Source organism: Ahaetulla prasina, chromosome 6 (assembly GCF_028640845.1).
Source record: "Ahaetulla prasina isolate Xishuangbanna chromosome 6, ASM2864084v1, whole genome shotgun sequence".
NCBI classification, from domain to species: Eukaryota; Metazoa; Chordata; class Lepidosauria; order Squamata; family Colubridae; genus Ahaetulla; species Ahaetulla prasina.
This window is the reverse complement of record NC_080544.1, coordinates 7229303-7248543: the sequence shown is the minus strand read 5'-3', so window position 1 is coordinate 7248543 and position 19241 is coordinate 7229303. Positions and strand designations below refer to the sequence as shown.

The following is a 19241-nucleotide window of genomic DNA, read 5'->3' as shown; positions in this document are numbered from 1 at the left end:
ACCTGCCTTCCATTGAGGATCTGTATACTGCACGAATCAAGAAGAGGGCCGTGAAAATATTTACAGACCCCTCGCATCCTGGACATAAACTGTTTCAACTCCTACCCTCAAAACGACGCTATAGAGCACTGCACACCAGAACAACTAGACACAAGAATAGTTTTTTCCTGAAGGCCATCACACTACTAAACAAATAATTCCCTCAACACTGTCAAACTATTTACTAAATCTGCACTACTAATAATCCTTTCATCGTTCCCATCACCAATCTCTTTCCACTTGTGACTGTGACTGTAACTTTGTTGCTGGTAATCCTTATGATTTAAATTAATATTGATTGTTCCTGATTGCTTATTTGTACCCTATGATTATCATTAAGTGTTGTATCATTAAGTGTTAATTTTGTACCCTATGACCATCATTTGTGTTGCAAATGTTTTACCTTGATGAAGGTATCTTTTCTTTTATGTACACTGAGAGCATATGCACCAAAACAAATTCCTTGTGTGTCCAATCACACTTGGCCAATAAAAAATTCTATTCTATTCTATTCTATTCTATTCTATTCTATTCTATTCTATTCTATTCTATTCTATTCTATTCTATTCTATTCTATTCTTTTCTTTTCTTTTCTATGTTACTATGCAGGAACCAATACAAGAGCCTTGTGACACCTGTTTATAACTGGATGTTGTATTCCAAATATTTGTAGATTGTCTGTATCAGAAGCATGGTATAGTAAGAGGAATTATTATATATTTTCACAGCCATTATTTACACACACAAAATAAGAATCTACTTACATAGAATGACTGCATTGGATATGACCTAAGCTTGCTTTATAATTTACAAATGATAAAGGATGGGGGAGAGGAAGATTATATCATTCTCCTTTATAGGAAAAAAACCTTATAAACTATCACGCAAGGCATAGCAAAAATGTATGTCATGAGTAGGTTGTACTCATGACAAAAGGAACAGATGAAAAATAAGGTTGCCTTTACTGTTGAGCTGCTCCTAACCAAACAATAGCAATGCAGATTTGGTAATGCAATTTTTTAAAAGAGAAAGGATAGGTAGAGTGTCCCAGTGAAAATGAGGTGCTCTCTATAGCAGGGGTCTCCAACCTTGGCAACTTTAAGACTTGTGGACTTCAACTCCCAGAATCCCTCAGCCAGCAAAGCTGGCTGAGGAATTCTGGGAGCTGAAGTCCACAAGTTTTAAAGTTGCCAAGGTTGGAGACCCCTGATCTATAGGATGTAAACAGAACCAGGGTTTAACTTTGTTCCACTTATCAGAGATGTATCCAATAATTGGTCTGCCGGCACATCATTTCTGGTCTTCCGTAAACATTTGATAAACACCAGTTTGCATACAGAAGAAATAGATCTACAGAGGATGCTATAGCCATCACTCTTCACACTGCACTGACTCATTTGGAACAGAGGGGTGGCTATGTGAGGATGCTTTTTGTAGATTTTTAGCTCTGCATTTAACACAATTCCACATAGACTAATGTCTAAACCAGGGGTCTCCAACCTTGGTCCCTTTAAGACTTGTGGACTTCAACTCCCAGAGTTCCTCAGCCAGCTTTGCTGGCTGAGGGACTCTGGGAGTTGAAGTCCACAAGTCTTAAAGGGACCAAGGTTGGAGACCCCTGGTCTAAACTTATGGATCTTGGGCTTTCTTATTCCATATGCCTTTGGATTATGGATTTCATGTCTGGCCACTCTTAGAGAGTCATATTAGGTAATCGTATCTCTTCAGCCCTTATTCTTAACACTGGTGCACCACAGAGTTGCGTGTTGAGTCCCTTACTCTATACTCTATGTGCATGACTACATTTTCACTCATGCTAGTAATAGTATTACTAAATTTCCAGATGATACAACAGTGTTGGGACTTATCTCCGAGGGGTGGGGGGAAGGAGTCTGCCTATCGAGATGAGATGGAATGGTTGCTTTCGTGGTGTGGAGACAATAACTTGGTCATTAACACAAATAAGACCAAGGAGCTTATAGTAGACTATAGAAGGAATAGATCAGACACCCAGCCCTTGTTTATCAATGGAGATGGAGTGGAGCAAGTGGCCAGTTTTAAGTTTCTTGGTGTTATCATAAAAGAGGACCTGACCTGGGGCGCAGCACTGGTCAAAAGGGCCCAGCAGAGATTATACTACCTGAGACTTCTCAGGAAACAACTGAATGAAAAACTGCTGGTGACCTTCTACCGCTGCACCATAGAGAGTATTTTAACTTACTGCATCTGTGTATGGTTTGCAAACTGCACAGTGGCAGATAGGACAGCACTCCAGAGGGTCAACATCATTGCCCAGAGGATCATTGGTTGCCCTCTCCCCTCCTTGGAAGAGCTTTATAGCTCCTGCTGCCTTAAGAAAGTTCAAAACACTCTTAAAGATCCATCTCATCCTGGGCACCCTTTTTTTGAACTATTACCATCTGGCAGACGGTACCGGATAATGTTTTTAAACAGGCTGAAAAACAGCTTCTATCCCAGGGCAATAACCATATTGAATTCTACGGTATAGTGAAATATCGGGTTTTCAATTTCAATTGTATAGAATGTAAAGGATGTATGTTTGTGTTTTTATTTTTATAGTTATAATATACTCTGAAGACGGCATTTAATTTCGTTGTACCATGTGCAATGACAATAAACTAAACTAAACTAAACTAAGCTGCTCTAAGGTCCCAGAGGAGAAGCAAGGCATAAATGAAATGAATTTTCAACAAAATCTATCCGTAGTCAATGTCAACAACAATGCACTTAAATGCAAGTTACAGTGATTTATTGTTCTGTTTAGTAAGATGGCTCAGACCACCCTGCTTTGCAGAAAGGAACGAGACAACTAGCTTTAAAAAAACCAAGAATTTAGCAACACATGCAATTTAAGGGCAATTTTATTAGGCTACAGTTTAAAGTACTTGAACACCAAGTAATACAGTCAAGATAAGTAGAGTAAAGTCCACCTCGTCACATTTTCATTTGTTAAACACTATCCTGTTAAACAGATTTTATAATATTTTAATTGTTTTCCCTATATTTATATAGTCTGGTCTAAGAATAATTTATTGTGGCAACTAAAAGGGCCTCCTCAGGGTGCCGTCAGCCAAACAATGTCGGCTGGCAGCCCGCAGGGGGAGGGCCTTCTCGGTGGGGGCTCCTACCCTGTGGAATGAGCTACCTTTGGGGCTACGCCAACTCTCTGACCTCCGGACCTCATTTTGGAGTTTTAAAATTTATTGGCCTATTTGAATTAGAATTTTAAAATTGCTTTTAATGCATGTGATGTGTTTATTTTACCTTGGCTGTAAACCGCCCTGAGTCTTCGGAGAAGGGCGGTATAGAAATATGAAAAATAAATAAATAAATAAATAAAGTCTAAAAATAATATAAGTATTATGCCTAAATCATATGAATAGCTACAGTAAAATTTGGACAAGAAATGGTATTTCGCAGATGTCAGAACTGCCATCATATGTTGATCAAGTTGGGGCAGGACTGACATTAGAATATCGGCCATAAATTAATTAAAAGAAAAGAAAACCATATTAAACAGTGTGAACTTACCTAGCATCAGCTTCACTGTAGTATTCTCTAGCAACAATATCTTCAAATAGCTCCCCCCCAGTCACCCTGGAATCAAATATAATCCATGAAATTAAAGAAGTCATACTTTGATGAAGCAGATGTCAAACACTAACAGTCAGTAGCAAATGGAAAGAGAAGCTCCCTCTTCAGCTTCTTAAATAAACTTTAAAGCAGGGGTCTCCAACCTTGGTCCCTTCAAGACTTGTGGACTTAAACTCCCAGAGTTCCTCAGCCAGCAAAGGAACTCTGGGAGTTGAAGTCCACAAGTCTTAAAGGGACCAAGGTTGGAGACCCCTGCTTTAAAAGGTTTAATTCCAAAGCAAGAGATCATTAAAGACTAATAATCCTCAATCATGTATGTATGTTCAGCACCCAATAGCTATCCCTAAGCTTTTTCCTACACCTGTAGCAAGGCCAAGTGCAGGACTTGAATTGTGGAACTGCAGAATGAAATAACGCCAATAAAAAAAAGCTACAGCCTGCAGCCTAAACTACAAATAATCATGGAATTGTACTACTTCTAATTTAGCCCAAGCATTACAAATTTACTGGAAAGAAACCAATAGAAACCCTGCCTCAGCAGAAGCAGTTCTGCTGACTGAACAGTCTCTTCTCTATTTTGGGGGTCTATCAGCTAATACCCAATGGCTGCACACAAGAAAGTAATCTGAAATAACTTCATTATTTACAAGTTGGTCTTAACTCTGGCTTAACTAGAAACTCCTGACAAAAAGGAAGGGAGGGAGAAAAGTTTGCAAGCCTTACACACTTTTCATTGACCAAAGATCAAAAACAAATAAAGCAGACTTACAGATCAAATACAAGGTAATGGAAACCTTCTTCTGAGATACTCTCATGGAGACGCACTGCAAAGAAAGACGAAGACTTTTCAGAGGGACATCAACTTTTAACAGGAAAAAAGCTTGCAGCACCTTTAACTGATATTTTCCCTTCCATTGAACTAACTACTTCTCAAAATTCCCATGCTCAACTTTGTAACTGAAATACTATTAAAATATTTGTGGTGACAAAATAGCGAACCCTGTTATGCATACGGGCCCTTGGGGATTCCTAAGGCAATGGCCCAACCTCCAATCGCGGGTGGAGCATGAGCCTGAGACAAGATGGTTAGCCTAAGACAGGGGTCTGCAAACTTGGCTCTTTTAAGACTTGTGGACTTCAACTGCCAGAGTTCCTCAGCCAGCAAAGCTCTGGGAGTTGAAGTCCACAAGTCTTAAAAGAGCCAAGTTTGAATAGGACAGGAACGGTAGGCACGTTTGTGCGCTTATGCACGCCCCTTATGGTCCTCTTAGGAATGGGGTGAGGTCAATAGTAGAGAGTTTTTGGTTAAAGCTTTTAGGATTATGGGAAGAGACTACAGAGTCAGGTAAAGTATTCCAAGCACTGATGATTCTGTTACAGAAGTCATATTTTCTGCAATCTAGATTAAAGCGGTTAACATTAAGTTTAAATCTGTTGGTTGCTCTTGTATTATTGCAATTAAAGCTGAAGTAGTCTTTAACAGGAAGGACATTACAATAGATGATTCTATGAGTTAAACTTAGGTCTTGTCGAAGGCGACGGAGTTCCAAGTTTTCTAAGCCTAGGATTTCAAGTCTGGTGGGATAAGGTATTTTGTTGTTTTCAGAGGAATGGAGAACTCTTCTTGTAAAATATTTCTGGACTCGTTCAATTGTATTGATGTCAGAGATGTGGTGAGGGTTCCAAAAAGGCGAGCTGTATTCTAGAATTGGTCTAGCAAATGTTTTATATGTTCTGGTGAGTAGTGTAGTGTTTTTGGAAAAGAAGCTACGCAAGATTACAACTCTTAGAGCCTTTTTTGCTATGTAGTTGACGCATCCTCATTCAGACGTAGGAGGCAAGTACATTCGAATTAAGAATAAGAAGGTAACTCATGGAGAGTGAGATGAGAACTGGATACAAAGCCTCTTCTTTCCTTGCTACCATTTCCCCAAAGTCAAAGCTGCTGTTTCACTCAACCCCACCTCCATAGCACAAACAGCATTGCTACGGGCAATTTAGATCAGGAAAAAGTACTGTAGATTTAAAAGAATTTAAATCTCACTCCTCAGTACTACAGCTCTTATTTAGCCATGGACCCAGACAAACACACACACACACACAAACGTACACACAGATCCTTTGTGCTTATTTTCTTTTTAAATGGTAAAATACAAAAAGCTACAGCAGCATCAAAATCAGTAGACTGTGTAATCAGTGAAGAAAGAAAACCTAAATATTGCCTTGAGGAAAACAGAAGATCCATATACTGTAAGTACCAATGATATAAAATCAGCTAGACATTGTATCAAGTTTTTACTGTTTTTAGAACAAAGAACTTTACAAATATTATAGGGCAGCCAAGGACCACATGAGTTAAAAACCCTTCTTATAACACCTACCTAATCTAGGACTTACAATCGGTTACTTAGCAACCTAAGTTATAACAGAACAAACCCCCCCACCAAAAAAAAAGGTACCTATTGTCTGGTTTTAAAGTTACAGCCGTTGAAGGGCCCTGCCATTGTTCAGGATGCTGCAATGCCCACCTCCACTTTCCCGCCCACCCATCCTGTCGGGTCCCCCCAAGCCTTGGTCTGTTCCCAAGCAAGGGAGCCTAAGGCTGATCTGCAGCAGCAACCAGCCCATGGATGCCACTTACAGCCTGTAAGCCAACACCCATTTTCCCACCTGGCCACCCACCCAAGGGACTTGCGGGACTCAGCCTGCTCCTCACCCGGCTTCAAGGCCCAGCAGCACCCAACTTACCTTTCTGGGTTTTTTGCAGAGGAGCCTGGCTGATGCGATGCAATGCAGGACTCAGCTTTCGGGCAGAGGCTGCTGGCCTCATGGTAACTTCATGCTATTCTCCTCGCAAGTAGTACTACTCATAAGACCATTTTTTTTAAACTAACAGGTGAGCCTCCCATCTCATTGCATCGCAACTGGCCTAGAAAACCTCCTACATCCATTTTGGAGCCGAGAAGGATGGGCCAGAGCCCTGGTGCCCTCCGCGATGCTGCCCACCTGGGGCCTTCAGCAGAATTGGGTCTGCTCTCCCGCCACACTGGAAAGGGAGAAACTCAACCTGCAAAGCAGGGAGCTCTCTCCCCGGTGTCCCTGCTGCCGAGCAGCCTTCAGTGGTATCAGGCTGGCTCGCCTTTCACGCTGGGAAATTTAATGCTCAACCAGCAAAGTGGGAGCTAGGCAAGATTAATAATCAGCTAAAAGCAGTCTGAATGGAACAGCTCAGAGAAAATGTGTCTGTCCGATCAGACTGAGTCTGAAAGCTGGGAGGCAAGAGGAAGAGGAGTAGCTTATCATCTGGCAGACTCAGTCCTATCAGATCAGGAGGAGTTAACCATTCCTGACTGCGGATCCCGCCTTTCTGGAGAAGGGCACATATTTTCAAGTCTGGTGGTCCTATAAGACTGTTTGATTGCTCAGGATTTCTAAACTGACTTCATTATTTTTTCCAAATAACCAAAATGATCTTTGGGCGTATAAAGAATTAATAGGGATTTTTTTATAGTTGGTTATAGCCAGTCAGATATGGCAAAACCTTGGAAAATGGAAGGGATTAATAGGATTAGAATATTTACGTACAGTGAGAAATATATTGGAAAGTCACAACAATGGAAGAATGATGACATCAATATTATAGTAATACAAAAATGATTTCATCCCACCTGATTTAAATGCCTATACAAAAAAGACATAATTGTTGTTCATTACCTAGTTCCAGGTTCTTAGATAGCATAATTAAACAAAATTATATGTATTTTGATGTTATAATCTCATCATTATTTTGTATATGTGAGGGGAAACATCTTTGGGACAACCATGACCTGGATGGCTGAGAATCTCCATAGACATTTAAGTAAGGAACAGCTCACTTCAGTTAAATGGTCGGACTCTCCTCAACTTCAGGTGGAATAAAAACGATTAACTGTTAATCGTAGAAAGAGATATTAATATATTACAAGTATTTTAAAGATGCTATTTTGAAAACTATTTATATGCATAAAAAATTCAACTATTTTTTCAGTTGAACCTTGTTTTTTTTAATACATGGTATTTTTACACTATAGAGACGCGGTTGCTCAGGGGCTAGGACGTTAAGCTTGTCGATCGAAAGGTTGGCAGCTCAGTGGTTCGAATCCCTAGTGCTGCCGTGTAACGGGGTGAGCTCCCGTTACTTGTCCCAGCTTCTGCCAACTTAGCAGTTTCAAAAGCACATAAAAATGCAAGTAGAAAAAATAGGGACCACCTTTGGTGGGAAGGTAACAGCATTCCGTGCGCCTTTGGCGTTGAGTCATGCCAGTCACATGACCAGGGAGACATCTTCAGACAGCGCTGGCTCTTCGGCTTTGAAACGGAGATGAGCACCGCCCTCTAGAGTCTGCAGCGACTAGCATGTATGTGCGAGGGGAACCTTTACCTTTACCTTTTATTTTTACACCTATTTTCCATCTATTCACAAAAAATTAGGCACTAGAAAAATTCATGCAAAACTTTTCAAGAATTAATCTCTAATTATAGTATTTAATTATAAAATCAGCATATAACCTTGGAGTGGTAGACTGCCAGGTGCATTTATACACTGCAGGCTAAAAGCAACAGGGATCATGAAAAGTGTGCTTCCCCCAATTTAACAATTATAGGTTAATCTTGACTTTTAAAAAGTTGTTTCTTATAAGGGAGTGCAGTTCAGTGTAAAGTATGAATCAACTCTTCCTCCCTAAAATAAAATGTTATTCCAAGAGAATAAACAGAAGAGATTCTATAGGGACTTGACAAAGAGTAAGAAGACTGCATAATAATTGCAATCTATAAAACGATGCATATTGAAATTGGAACTAGTTGTGATTATTCCTGAAAAATCTTGAATTCAGCTGAACCACCTTGTGAAAAAAATCAGCTCAGTTAGATGTCACCGAGTCAGGTCTAACTCCAATGATTATATAGACAAATTCCCATTATCTTGATATTTCCTCAGAAACAATCTGTAAAGGTTCCAAGGCAGTGGTGGGATTCAGCCAGTTCGCACCACCACTAAATCATTAGGGCAGAGAACCGGTTGTTAAATTACTTGAATCCCACCACTGTTCCGAGGGCATTCCAGCAATCATTTTAATTCTGTCCATTCACTTTATCTTCCCATTCTTCTATTTCTCTCAATCTCCCAAGAATCATTCTTTCTAGTCCATGTTTTTCTCTCAGTACAAGGTCAAGGTTCTGACTGCTGAGCATTATCTCAATGAATTAATCTGTCTTTATTTTGTCCAGGACTGACCAGTAACTATCCCCAGGCATATAATTTGCCTATTTGTTTTTATTAGACCTCCTATTAAATTACTAAACTACCCTACTCCAAATTATTCTGGACACCTTCAAAGAATTAAAAACAATAGTTGCATACAATCAAAGCATCCACAAACTAGCAACTATTAAGGGAACAAACCCATTAATCAATATCTTAAGCTACACAAGGGGCCTGTCCATCCCTTTCAATCCTGATTACTGTTGAATAATGTCAACGCCAATGACGTTCATGTGGTGCTCCAGTTATTTTGGGATTACACCCAAGGTACCTCTTACCGTTGGTAATATCTTTGCTCTCTTTTGCCACAGCCATTCTACTTCTATTCGTAGAATAGTTTTGTGATTTTCTCTTTTATTCTGCTGTGTCTAGGTATCGCAACATTCACTATCCAGATTTTGTTTTGTTTTGTTGTTATTGTTGTTATTTCTTTTATTCATTAAACATGAAACTCAGTCAACTGAACATTTAAAGTTGTGTCATAAATACCATTGACTGGTACTGATGGTTGATACGGGTTGCTGCCAACATCCTAAGTATCAACAAAGTACCTTCTTAAGATGCACGATGTTCCAAGTAGTAGTAGTTTTTTGCAGTTCTGTTGGTATTATTGCAAGAAGCTGCAATTTCTTGATGTGTTTTGTAAAATTCTTGGGCATGGTACCAAGTGCCCCGATGACAGTGGGTATCACGGTTATATGTTTCATCCATAATTGTGTAGTTTCAATGGCCAGGTAGCAATATTTCATGATTTTTTTTACAGTTCTTTTTCTTTGACTCTGGCATCTCCTATTACCACAATGTCAATAAATTGTACATTTTGGTTTTCGACAACTGTGATATCTGGTGTATTGTGTTCCAAATGACGATCCGTCTGTATTCGAAAGTCCCACAAGATCTTCACCTTCTCATTTTCTATAACTTTTTCCACTTTATATTCCCATGACTTTTTGGATACAGGTAAGTCGTATTTTTTAAATAATGACCAGTGGATTAATTTAGCAACTCAGTCGTGTCTAGCTTTGTAATCAGTTTGTGCGATTTTGCTGCATTCACATATTAAATGTGAAACAGTTTCGACTTTGTTGTTGCAAAGTTGGCAGTTTGGATTGTCAGTGGATTTTTGTATCTTCGCTTTCATGACATTAATTTGTAGTGCTTGTTCTTGAGCGGCTATTATGATGATAATGATGATGATGATGATGACAATATACACAGCAAACGAGATAATTATGCTGGATTTTGTATCACAGATCACTAGTCGAACACTTCCCAAGCGTTTAGGACTGTGTGATGTATCGGCGAATTATGCGAGCAGATCCCAGTAAGGTGGCTTTCTGCAGCTGACCAATGGTGATCTTGTCAGTGCCAATTGCTTTTAAGTGCTTGCCTAGGTCTTTAGGCACAGCTCCCAGTGTGCTGAGTACCACTGGAACCACCTGCACTGGTTTATGCCAGAGTCTCTGCAATTCGATTCTCAAATCTTGATATCTGGTGACTTTTTCAAGTTGTTTCTCATCGATTCTGCTGTCACCAGGTATAGCAATGTTGACTATCCACACTTTTTTCTTTTCCACAATCGTGATATCCGGGATATCGTGTTCCAAAACTTTATCAGTCTGTATTCGGAAATCCCACAGTAGTTTTGCAGGCTCATTTTCAATCACTTTTTCAGGCTTATGATCCCACCAGTTCTTTGCTACAGGCAGATGTAATTGTGACACAAGTTCCAGTGGACCATCTGTGTGATTGTGTTGTGACGTTGTTTGTAGTTGGTCTGAGCTATTGTCTTACAACAGCTCAGTATGTGATCAATGGTTTCATCTGCTTCTTTGCAGAGTCTGCATTTGGGATCATCAGCAGATTTTTTTATTCTGGCTGTGATTACATTTGTTCTAATGACTTGTTCTTGGCCCGCAAGAATTAGGCCTTCTGTTTCTTTCTTCAATGTTCCATTGGTCAGCCATAACCAGATCTTTTCCTTATCTACTTTTCCTTGGATCTTTTCAAGGAACTGTCCATGCAGTGCTTTGTTATATTTGTTGTTTGTTGTTGTTGTTGTTGTTATTTACACACAAAATGACAGTATACACAGCAAACGAGATAACTATGCTGGATTGCGTATCCCAGATCACTAGTCGAACACTTCCCAAGCGTTTAGGACTGCGTGATGTATCGGCGAATTATGCGAGCAGATCCCAGTAAGGTGGCCTTCTGCAGCTGACCAATGGTGAACTTATCAGCGCCAATTGCTTTTAAGTGCTTGCCTAGGTCTTTAGGCACAGCTCCCAGTGTGCCGAGTACCACTGGAACCACCTGCACTGGTTTATGCCAGAGTCTCTGCAATTCGATTCTCAAATCTTGATATCTGGTGACTTTTTCAAGTTGTTTCTCATCGATTCTGCTGTCACCAGGTATAGCAATGTTGACTATCCACACTTTTTTCTTTTCCACAATCGTGATATCCGGGGTATCGTGTTCCAAAACTTTATCAGTCTGTATTCGGAAATCCCACAGTAGTTTTGCAGGCTCATTTTCAATCACTTTTTCAGGCTTATGATCCCACCAGTTCTTTGCTACAGGCAGATGGTAATTGTGACACAAGTTCCAGTGGACCATCTGTGTGATTGTGTTGTGACGTTGTTTGTAGTTGGTCTGAGCTATTGTCTTACAACAGCTCAGTATGTGATCAATGGTTTCATCTGCTTCTTTGCAGAGTCTGCATTTGGGATCATCAGCAGATTTTTTTATTCTGGCTGTGATTACATTTGTTCTAATGACTTGTTCTTGGCCCGCAAGAATTAGGCCTTCTGTTTCTTTCTTCAATGTTCCATTGGTCAGCCATAACCAGATCTTTTCCTTATCTACTTTTCCTTGGATCTTTTCAAGGAACTGTCCATGCAGTGCTTTGTTATATTTGTTATATTTGTTGTTTGTTGTTGTTGTTATTTACACACAAAATGACAGTATACACAGCAAACGAGATAATTATGCTGGATTTCATATCACTAATCACTAGTCGAATACTTTCCAAGCTGTGTGATGTATCGGTGGATTATGCGAGCAGATCCCAGTAAGGTGGCCTTCTGCAGCTGACCAATGGTGATCTGGTTAGCGCCAATTGTTTTTAAGTGCTTGCCTAAGTCTTTAGGCACAGCTCCCAGTGTGCCAAATACCACTGGAACCACCTGCATTGGTTTATGCCAGAGTCTCTGCAATTCGATTCTCAAATCTTGATATCTGTTGACTTTTTCAAATTGTTTCTCATCGATTCTGCTGTCACCAGGTATAGCAATGTTGACTATCCACACTTTTTTCTTTTCCACAATCGTGATATCCGGGGTATCGTGTTCCAAAACTTTATCAGTCTGTATTCGGAAATCCCACAGTAGTTTTGCAGGCTCATTTTCAATCACTTTTTCAGGCTTATGATCCCACCAGTTCTTTGCTACAGGCAGATGGTAATTGTGACACAAGTTCCAGTGGACCATCTGTGTGATTGTGTTGTGACGTTGTTTGTAGTTGGTCTGAGCTATTGTCTTACAACAGCTCAGTATGTGATCAATGGTTTCATCTGCTTCTTTGCAGAGTCTGCATTTGGGATCATCAGCAGATTTTTTTATTCTGGCTGTGATTACATTTGTTCTAATGACTTGTTCTTGGCCCGCAAGAATTAGGCCTTCTGTTTCTTTCTTCAATGTTCCATTGGTCAGCCATAACCAGATCTTTTCCTTATCTACTTTTCCTTGGATCTTTTCAAGGAACTGTCCATGCAGTGCTTTGTTGTATTTGTTATATTTGTTGTTTGTTGTTGTTGTTATTTACACACAAAATGACAGTATACACAGCAAACGAGATAATTATGCTGGATTTCATATCACTAATCACTAGTCGAATACTTTCCAAGCTGTGTGATGTATCGGTGGATTATGCGAGCAGATCCCAGTAAGGTGGCCTTCTGCAGCTGACCAATGGTGATCTGGTTAGCGCCAATCGTTTTTAAGTGCTTGCCTAGGTCTTTAGGCACAGCACCTAGGCAAGCACTTAAAAACAATTGGTGATGATGATGATGATGATGATGATGATGATGATGATGATTTGGCATTTTTGACTACCTATCGGGTCCTTACCAAGGAGCTGGGTTAGGCAGTTCCGGGAGTTTGATGGTGTTACAGATATCATTGCAGATGGAAGCTGTCCCCAGTAAAGCCGCCTTTTGCAATTGAAATTATTATTATTATTGTTGTTGTTGTTGTTGCTACTGCTGCTGGTATTATTCTCAAGGTTTACTTTCTGCTGTTCTTTGGTTATTACAATATAGTATTTTGAAAGTCACTTGGATTTTTTCCTCTCTGGAATTTTTTCCCCTTAATGTTTCACAATCATTTTATCTTTTGCTGTTTCTTAGCTTCTCTTTCACATCTATTCTATAAACAGATCCTACGTTCTGGCAATATGACTTCCAGGTCAAATCTACAGTATACTCTTCCATTTTTTAAATTTAGCTAATATATTTTGACACCAATAATTCATTATTTTCTATCCTACAAACTACATCTAGAAGTAGCCTGGTTAACTGGATTGCAGCTCTCCATTTTTACTTCCTTAGTACGTAGTCAGTTGGATTCTGGTGTCATCCATAAAATAGAGTCTGTATTTATGTTTTTGAAATGAGTATTATTTATTTATTTATTTATTTATTTTTTATTTATTTTTCAAATTTATATACCGCCCTATCTCCCTAAGGACTCAGGGCGGTTCACAGGCAGTTAAAATACATATAAATACAAATTAAAAAACAACAATTAAAAAACTTATTCTATTGCCGAATTTAAAAAACAATATAAATAATAAAAAACCCCTTAAAACCAATAACTTTAAAATCTAATCCAGTCCCGCGCAGATGAATAAGTGCGTTTTAAGCTCGCGACGAAAGGTTCGGAGGTCCGGAAGTTGACGAAATCCTGGGGGGAGTTCGTTTCAGAGGGTGGGAGCCCCCACAGAGAAGGCCCTTCCCCTGGGTGTTGCCAGACGGCACTGCCTAGCTGACGGCACCCTGAGGAGTCCCTCTCTGTGGGAGCGCACGGGTCGGTGAGAGGTATTTGGTAGCAGTAGGCGGTTCCGTAAATAGCCCGGCCCTATGCCATGGAGCGCTTTAAAGATTGTCACCAACACCTTGAAGCGCACCCGGAAGGCCACAGGTAGCCAGTGCAGTCTGCGCAGGATAGGTGTCACGCGGGAGCCACGAGGGGCTCCCTCTATCACCCGCGCAGCCGCGTTCTGGACCAACTGAAGCCTCCAGATGCCCCTCAAGGGGAGCCCCATGTAGAGAGCATTGCAGTAATCCAGGCGAGACGTCACGAGGGCGTGAGTGACCGTGCATAAGGCATCCCGGTCTAGAAAGGGGCGCAACTGGCGCACCAGGCGAACCTGGTGGAAAGCTCTCCTGGAGACGGCCGTCAAATGGTCTTCAAAAGACAGCCGTTCATCCAGGAGAATGCCCAGATTGCGCACCCTCTCCATCGGGGCCAGTGACTCGCCCCCAACAGTCAGCCGAGGACTCAGCTGACTGTACCGGGATACCGGCATCCACAGCCACTCAGTCTTGGAGGGATTGAGCTTGAGCCTGTTTCTCCCCATCCAGACCCGTACGGCCTCCAAACACCGGGACAGCACTTCGATAGCTTCATTGGGGTGGCCCGGTGTGGAAAAGTACAGCTGGGTGTCATCAGTGTATAGCTGGTACCTCACACCGAAGCCACTGATGATCTCACCCAGCGGCTTCATATAGATGTTGAACAGAAGGGGCGAGAGAATCGACCCCTGCGGCACCCCACAAGTGAGGCGCCTCGGGGCCGACCTCTGCCCCCCTGTCAACACCGTCTGCGACCGGTCGGAGAGATAGGAGGAGAACCACCGATAAACGGTGCCTCCCACTCCCAATCCCCCCAACCGGCGCAGCAAGATACCATGGTCGATGGTATCGAAAGCCGCTGAGAGGTCTAATAGGACCAGGGCAGAGGAACAACCCCTATCTTCAATATTAGCAATGAATAAGCAATTATCTTTGCAACACTCTACTATCTATCCCTTGCATTATTTACCAAGTTCACGTCTTCCTATAATTGCAGATTCCTCCATTAGTTCAACTTCTGGATTCCAATCAGCCATTAGTAATATATCCTTTTTAGATGGAGCATTTGGCATGATTTGAATTTCCCAGTGACTTTCATGCTGAATCTGTAGTATACACTCACACAAAATTAATGTTTACTGGATTTCCACTAATTCTCCTAGATATGAGCCTATCATTTATTGGACTATATCCAATCACATACTATGCAATGTCCTTTCTGGACATTGAATTTCCCTTTTGGGGAATGTTGTTATCTCTCCCTCCCCTCTCCTTTTACTCTTGCAGGACTAACGTCTCTGTCAAGGGGAGCAAAATGTCAGATCTGCCTGGCTCGGCTTGGGGGGAGTTGCTCACAGGCATCCTGCCATAAAAAGAAGTGGGGGGAAGGATGAAAGCACAATAACGCTTGTGTGTACGTGATAGGAAATCGAGAGTGGGGAATGACAGGTGATAAGGACCAGAGCAGCCGGACCCTGTTTGTTCTAGCATCCTATGGTCAGGCCCCCTGAGAAATATGCAGAACTCCAAACATCTCAGAATTCCCAAAACATAGAATAGAATAGAATAGAATTTTTTATTGGCCAAGTGTGATTGGACACACAAGGAATTTGTCTTGGTGCATATGCTCTCAGTGTACATAAAAGAAAAGATACGTTCATCAAGGTACAACATTTACAACACAATTGATGGTCAATATATCAATATAAATCATAAGGATTGCCAGCAACAAAGTTACAGTCATGAAGTCATAAGTGGAAGGAGATGGGTGATGGGAACGATGAGAAGATTAACAGTAGTGCAGATTTAGTAAATAGTTTGACCGTGTTGAGGGAATTATTTGTTTAGCAGAGTGATGGCCTTCGGGGAAAAACTGTTCTTGTGTCTAGTTGTTCTGGTGTGCAATGCTCTATAGCGTCGTTTTGAGGGTAGGAGTTGAAACAGTTTATGTCCAGGATGTGAGGGATCTGTAAATATTTTCACGGCCCTCTTCTTGATTCGTGCAGTATTTTATTTATTATTTATTTATTTTATTTATCAAATTTTTATATATTCGTGCAGTATATACCTGTTGTGTCTTGCCCGGTCTCACCGCAGCCGGGGTCTGTTTATCTGCTTCTGAACGCTGAAGAATGTCCTCCCGGCCCCAGCCCTGGCTCCATGCCCAGACAGGCTGAGGAGGGGGCATCTCCCGGCCCCAGCCCTGGCTCCATGCCCAGACAGGCTGAAGAAGAGCAAGTATCTCCAGCCCCCAGCTCTGGCTCCATGCCCAGGCAAACGGAGCAACTAGACCCCTCCCCCTCCTCCACAGCATGTGAGCCTGAGGAAGGTCAATTACCAACAGCTACCGATTGGAGTGACCCTCGCGTCAGAAGACTTGATAGGCGGAGGCAACAGAAGGAAGGGAGGGGCAGGCCTGGATAAGTGCTGAGTCATGGAGCCACACCCCATGGCCTATATAAAGGATCTGCTTTCTGGCATTCTCTGAGTCAGGCAAAGTCTAACATATCTTGCTGAAGTCACTTTCTGGTCTCCTGCCTGCCCTGAGGACTTTGCTAGGACTTTGGCAGAGCTGCAGAGGCACACCTGATTCGGATTTCCCTGACCCGGCCGTCAGCGGAGGAGTGGGACACGACAATACCTTGGCGAGCTTGGGTTGGCTGGAAAACAGACTGGTCATGGAGGGGAACCTACACCTTAATTTTGTATCTAGTGAGCGCGGGAAATTTCAGAGCTGGCTTGACTTTGCTTCAATCAACATCCTTAATAAAGCTTTAACCAAATGGAGTTGAAGGTCTTTCTTTCCTAAGAGATCAGATTGGGGCAGGTTTGACACTATTGGATTATCTTGAAGAGGCCATATGAGTTTTAATATGTCTAAAGATATTAATATCGAGAGAGAGACAGCTATTTTTAAACATTGATCTAAGAAAATGTGAAAATGTGAAAATTTACAAAGCAAAACAGGCAAAAATTATGTAAAAATGAATTGCATCTTCATTAGCCATGGCTCTTTATATTAGCATTATAAAGCTAAACGTAATTAATTTTATAGGAATTTTTCCAGATTATGACTCTTATGCACTGTTTAGGTATTTCTTCCATTTTAATATACGAAAATTATTCAACCAAATATACAAATGTATATTTGTAATTATATTTTTAATGTTTGGAACCGTATTTGCATAATGTTTAACTTAGAACAAACATAAAATGCATCCATTTTTTCCTTATTTGGTAATGTAATTGATCCAGATGGAGATCACATAATGAATGGGGTGTCACCATGGCATTATTCGGCCAATTTAGCTTGTTGGCAAGATTGCTAAAAACAAACAAGGCCAACTGAGACTGGAAAGAGTAGAGAATATGCACTCCCAAGCAATGCAGTTCCCAGTTACCCTACACTGTGTTCAAATAGAAACACAGAAAAATGAAAAGAAAGAAAAAGATATGTCTTATTACACATCCTAAAATACCTTTGTCAAATCAATTTCAAAAATTGGTTCTGGCCATGAAAAAATATTTTTGAATCACTTAATACCACAGACTACACAACACGTTTTAGATAACTAGGGTGTGAATCAATACTGTTTCCATTATCTCTGTATTCAAAATCAAAACTCAAATGGAATTTATATAGAGTTTTACTGATTTTTTTTAATACGTGTGCGCGCAGCAGATAAACAATGCTGATCAATAGCTATGTCAAAAACTCAGTTGACCCGAACAGAGTACCTGTTACTTATCTGGTAAATCAAGCCACAATGGCCAGGTCAAACAAGAGCTAGAAATTTCTGATACTGTGCAAGTCCTTGCAAAGATGGCTGAGTGACTATCCCTCCTTACCTTTTAAAGAATATTTTTGTAGAAAAGGTTAAAAAACAAGAAACAGGAGGTCCAGTCAGAATTAGTTAGGGCCTCTGGTGGTTCAACAGATTAATGCAGTCTGTTATTAACAGCAGCTACTTGCAATTACTGCAGGTTCAAGTCCCACCAGGCCCAAGGTTGACCCAGCCTTCCATCCTTTATAAGGTAGGTAAAATTAAGACCCAGATTGTTGGGGGCAATAAGTTGACTTTGTATATAATATACAAATGGATGAAGACTATTGCTTGACATAGTATAAGCTGCCCTGAGTCTTCGGAGAAGGGCGGGATATAAATGCAAATAAAATAAAATAAAATAATAAAATAAATAGTTGCTGGATTGGCTGAGCTGAAGGGGCTTCCTCATTCTTGCCCCCTTTCCTCCCAGTCTCCCAAGCAAGTGGGGCTGGTGAGGTTGTAAAAAGAAGGAAGAGATTCCTAGGGCAGCTCAGAGGCTGTTTTTTTATTTCTTCTCTAATTCTAATAGTAGAAGACCTTTCGCTCCTATTAGAATGGCTGGGGCACCTTCAATTAACCCCAGACCACCGTGGCTATTTAGGGCTAAAATCTCAGTTCTACTAATCCCAGCATTAATTGGGTTATAGTATTTGCAAAGCTAAACTCACCACGAGCTGTGCAGGCCCAGCCAATTAACAAAATTAAAGCCAAGCTTTTTAATCCTTTTTAAGCTCCCGCCATCCATCAATTAAAATTCAACTTTCTAAACTTCCATTCATGAAAGTCATTGACAGCTCTTCTGCAGTAACAATGCTGCAGGGTAATTCTCACCACCACCAACAACCTATGAGATTCAACAGCCTCTGCTGCCACCCAAGACGTGGGAGGATTTTATAGTACTGGAATTGCTCTAGGACTGCAAATGATGGACGCACCTGAAGCGCTGCTGAAAACAGAGATCTTTATACAGTAATGCCAAGCAACAATAACCTGCATAATACTTTGGAAGTTTTTTTCAATGAATGATGGTAATAGCCATGTAATCAAAGTCATTTCTATCATATTCCCTAGATCAGGAGCCTCCAACCTTGGCAACTTTAAGACTTGTGGACTTCAACTAGCAGAGTCCCTCAGCCAGCAAAGCTGGCTGAGGAACTCTGGGAGTTGAAGTCCACAAGTCTTAAAGTTGCCAAGGTTGGAGGCCCCTGCTTTGCTGGCTGAGGAATTGTGGGAGTTGAAGTCCGCCAGGCTTAAAGTTGCCAGGGTTGGAGACCCCTGCCCTAGATCAGTGGTTCTCAACCTTTTCTTCACCCTTTTAAATATC

General features: G+C 41.0%; 1 protein-coding gene across 17 annotated transcripts in view; it reads right to left on the bottom strand.

Annotated features, from left to right (window-relative positions):
- The window catches only part of CAMK2G (calcium/calmodulin dependent protein kinase II gamma), a 226731-nt gene that overhangs the window by 86258 nt on the left and 121232 nt on the right, over positions 1 to 19241 (bottom strand). For all 17 annotated transcript variants that reach the window (XM_058188363.1, XM_058188362.1, XM_058188366.1 and 14 more), the window contains exons 4-5: positions 4424 to 4478; positions 3592 to 3657 (exon numbers count right to left, since the gene is read on the bottom strand). In XM_058188363.1, the coding sequence (XP_058044346.1) occupies positions 3592 to 3657; positions 4424 to 4478 (121 nt within the window). The remainder of the gene's footprint in view (positions 1 to 3591; positions 3658 to 4423; positions 4479 to 19241) is intronic.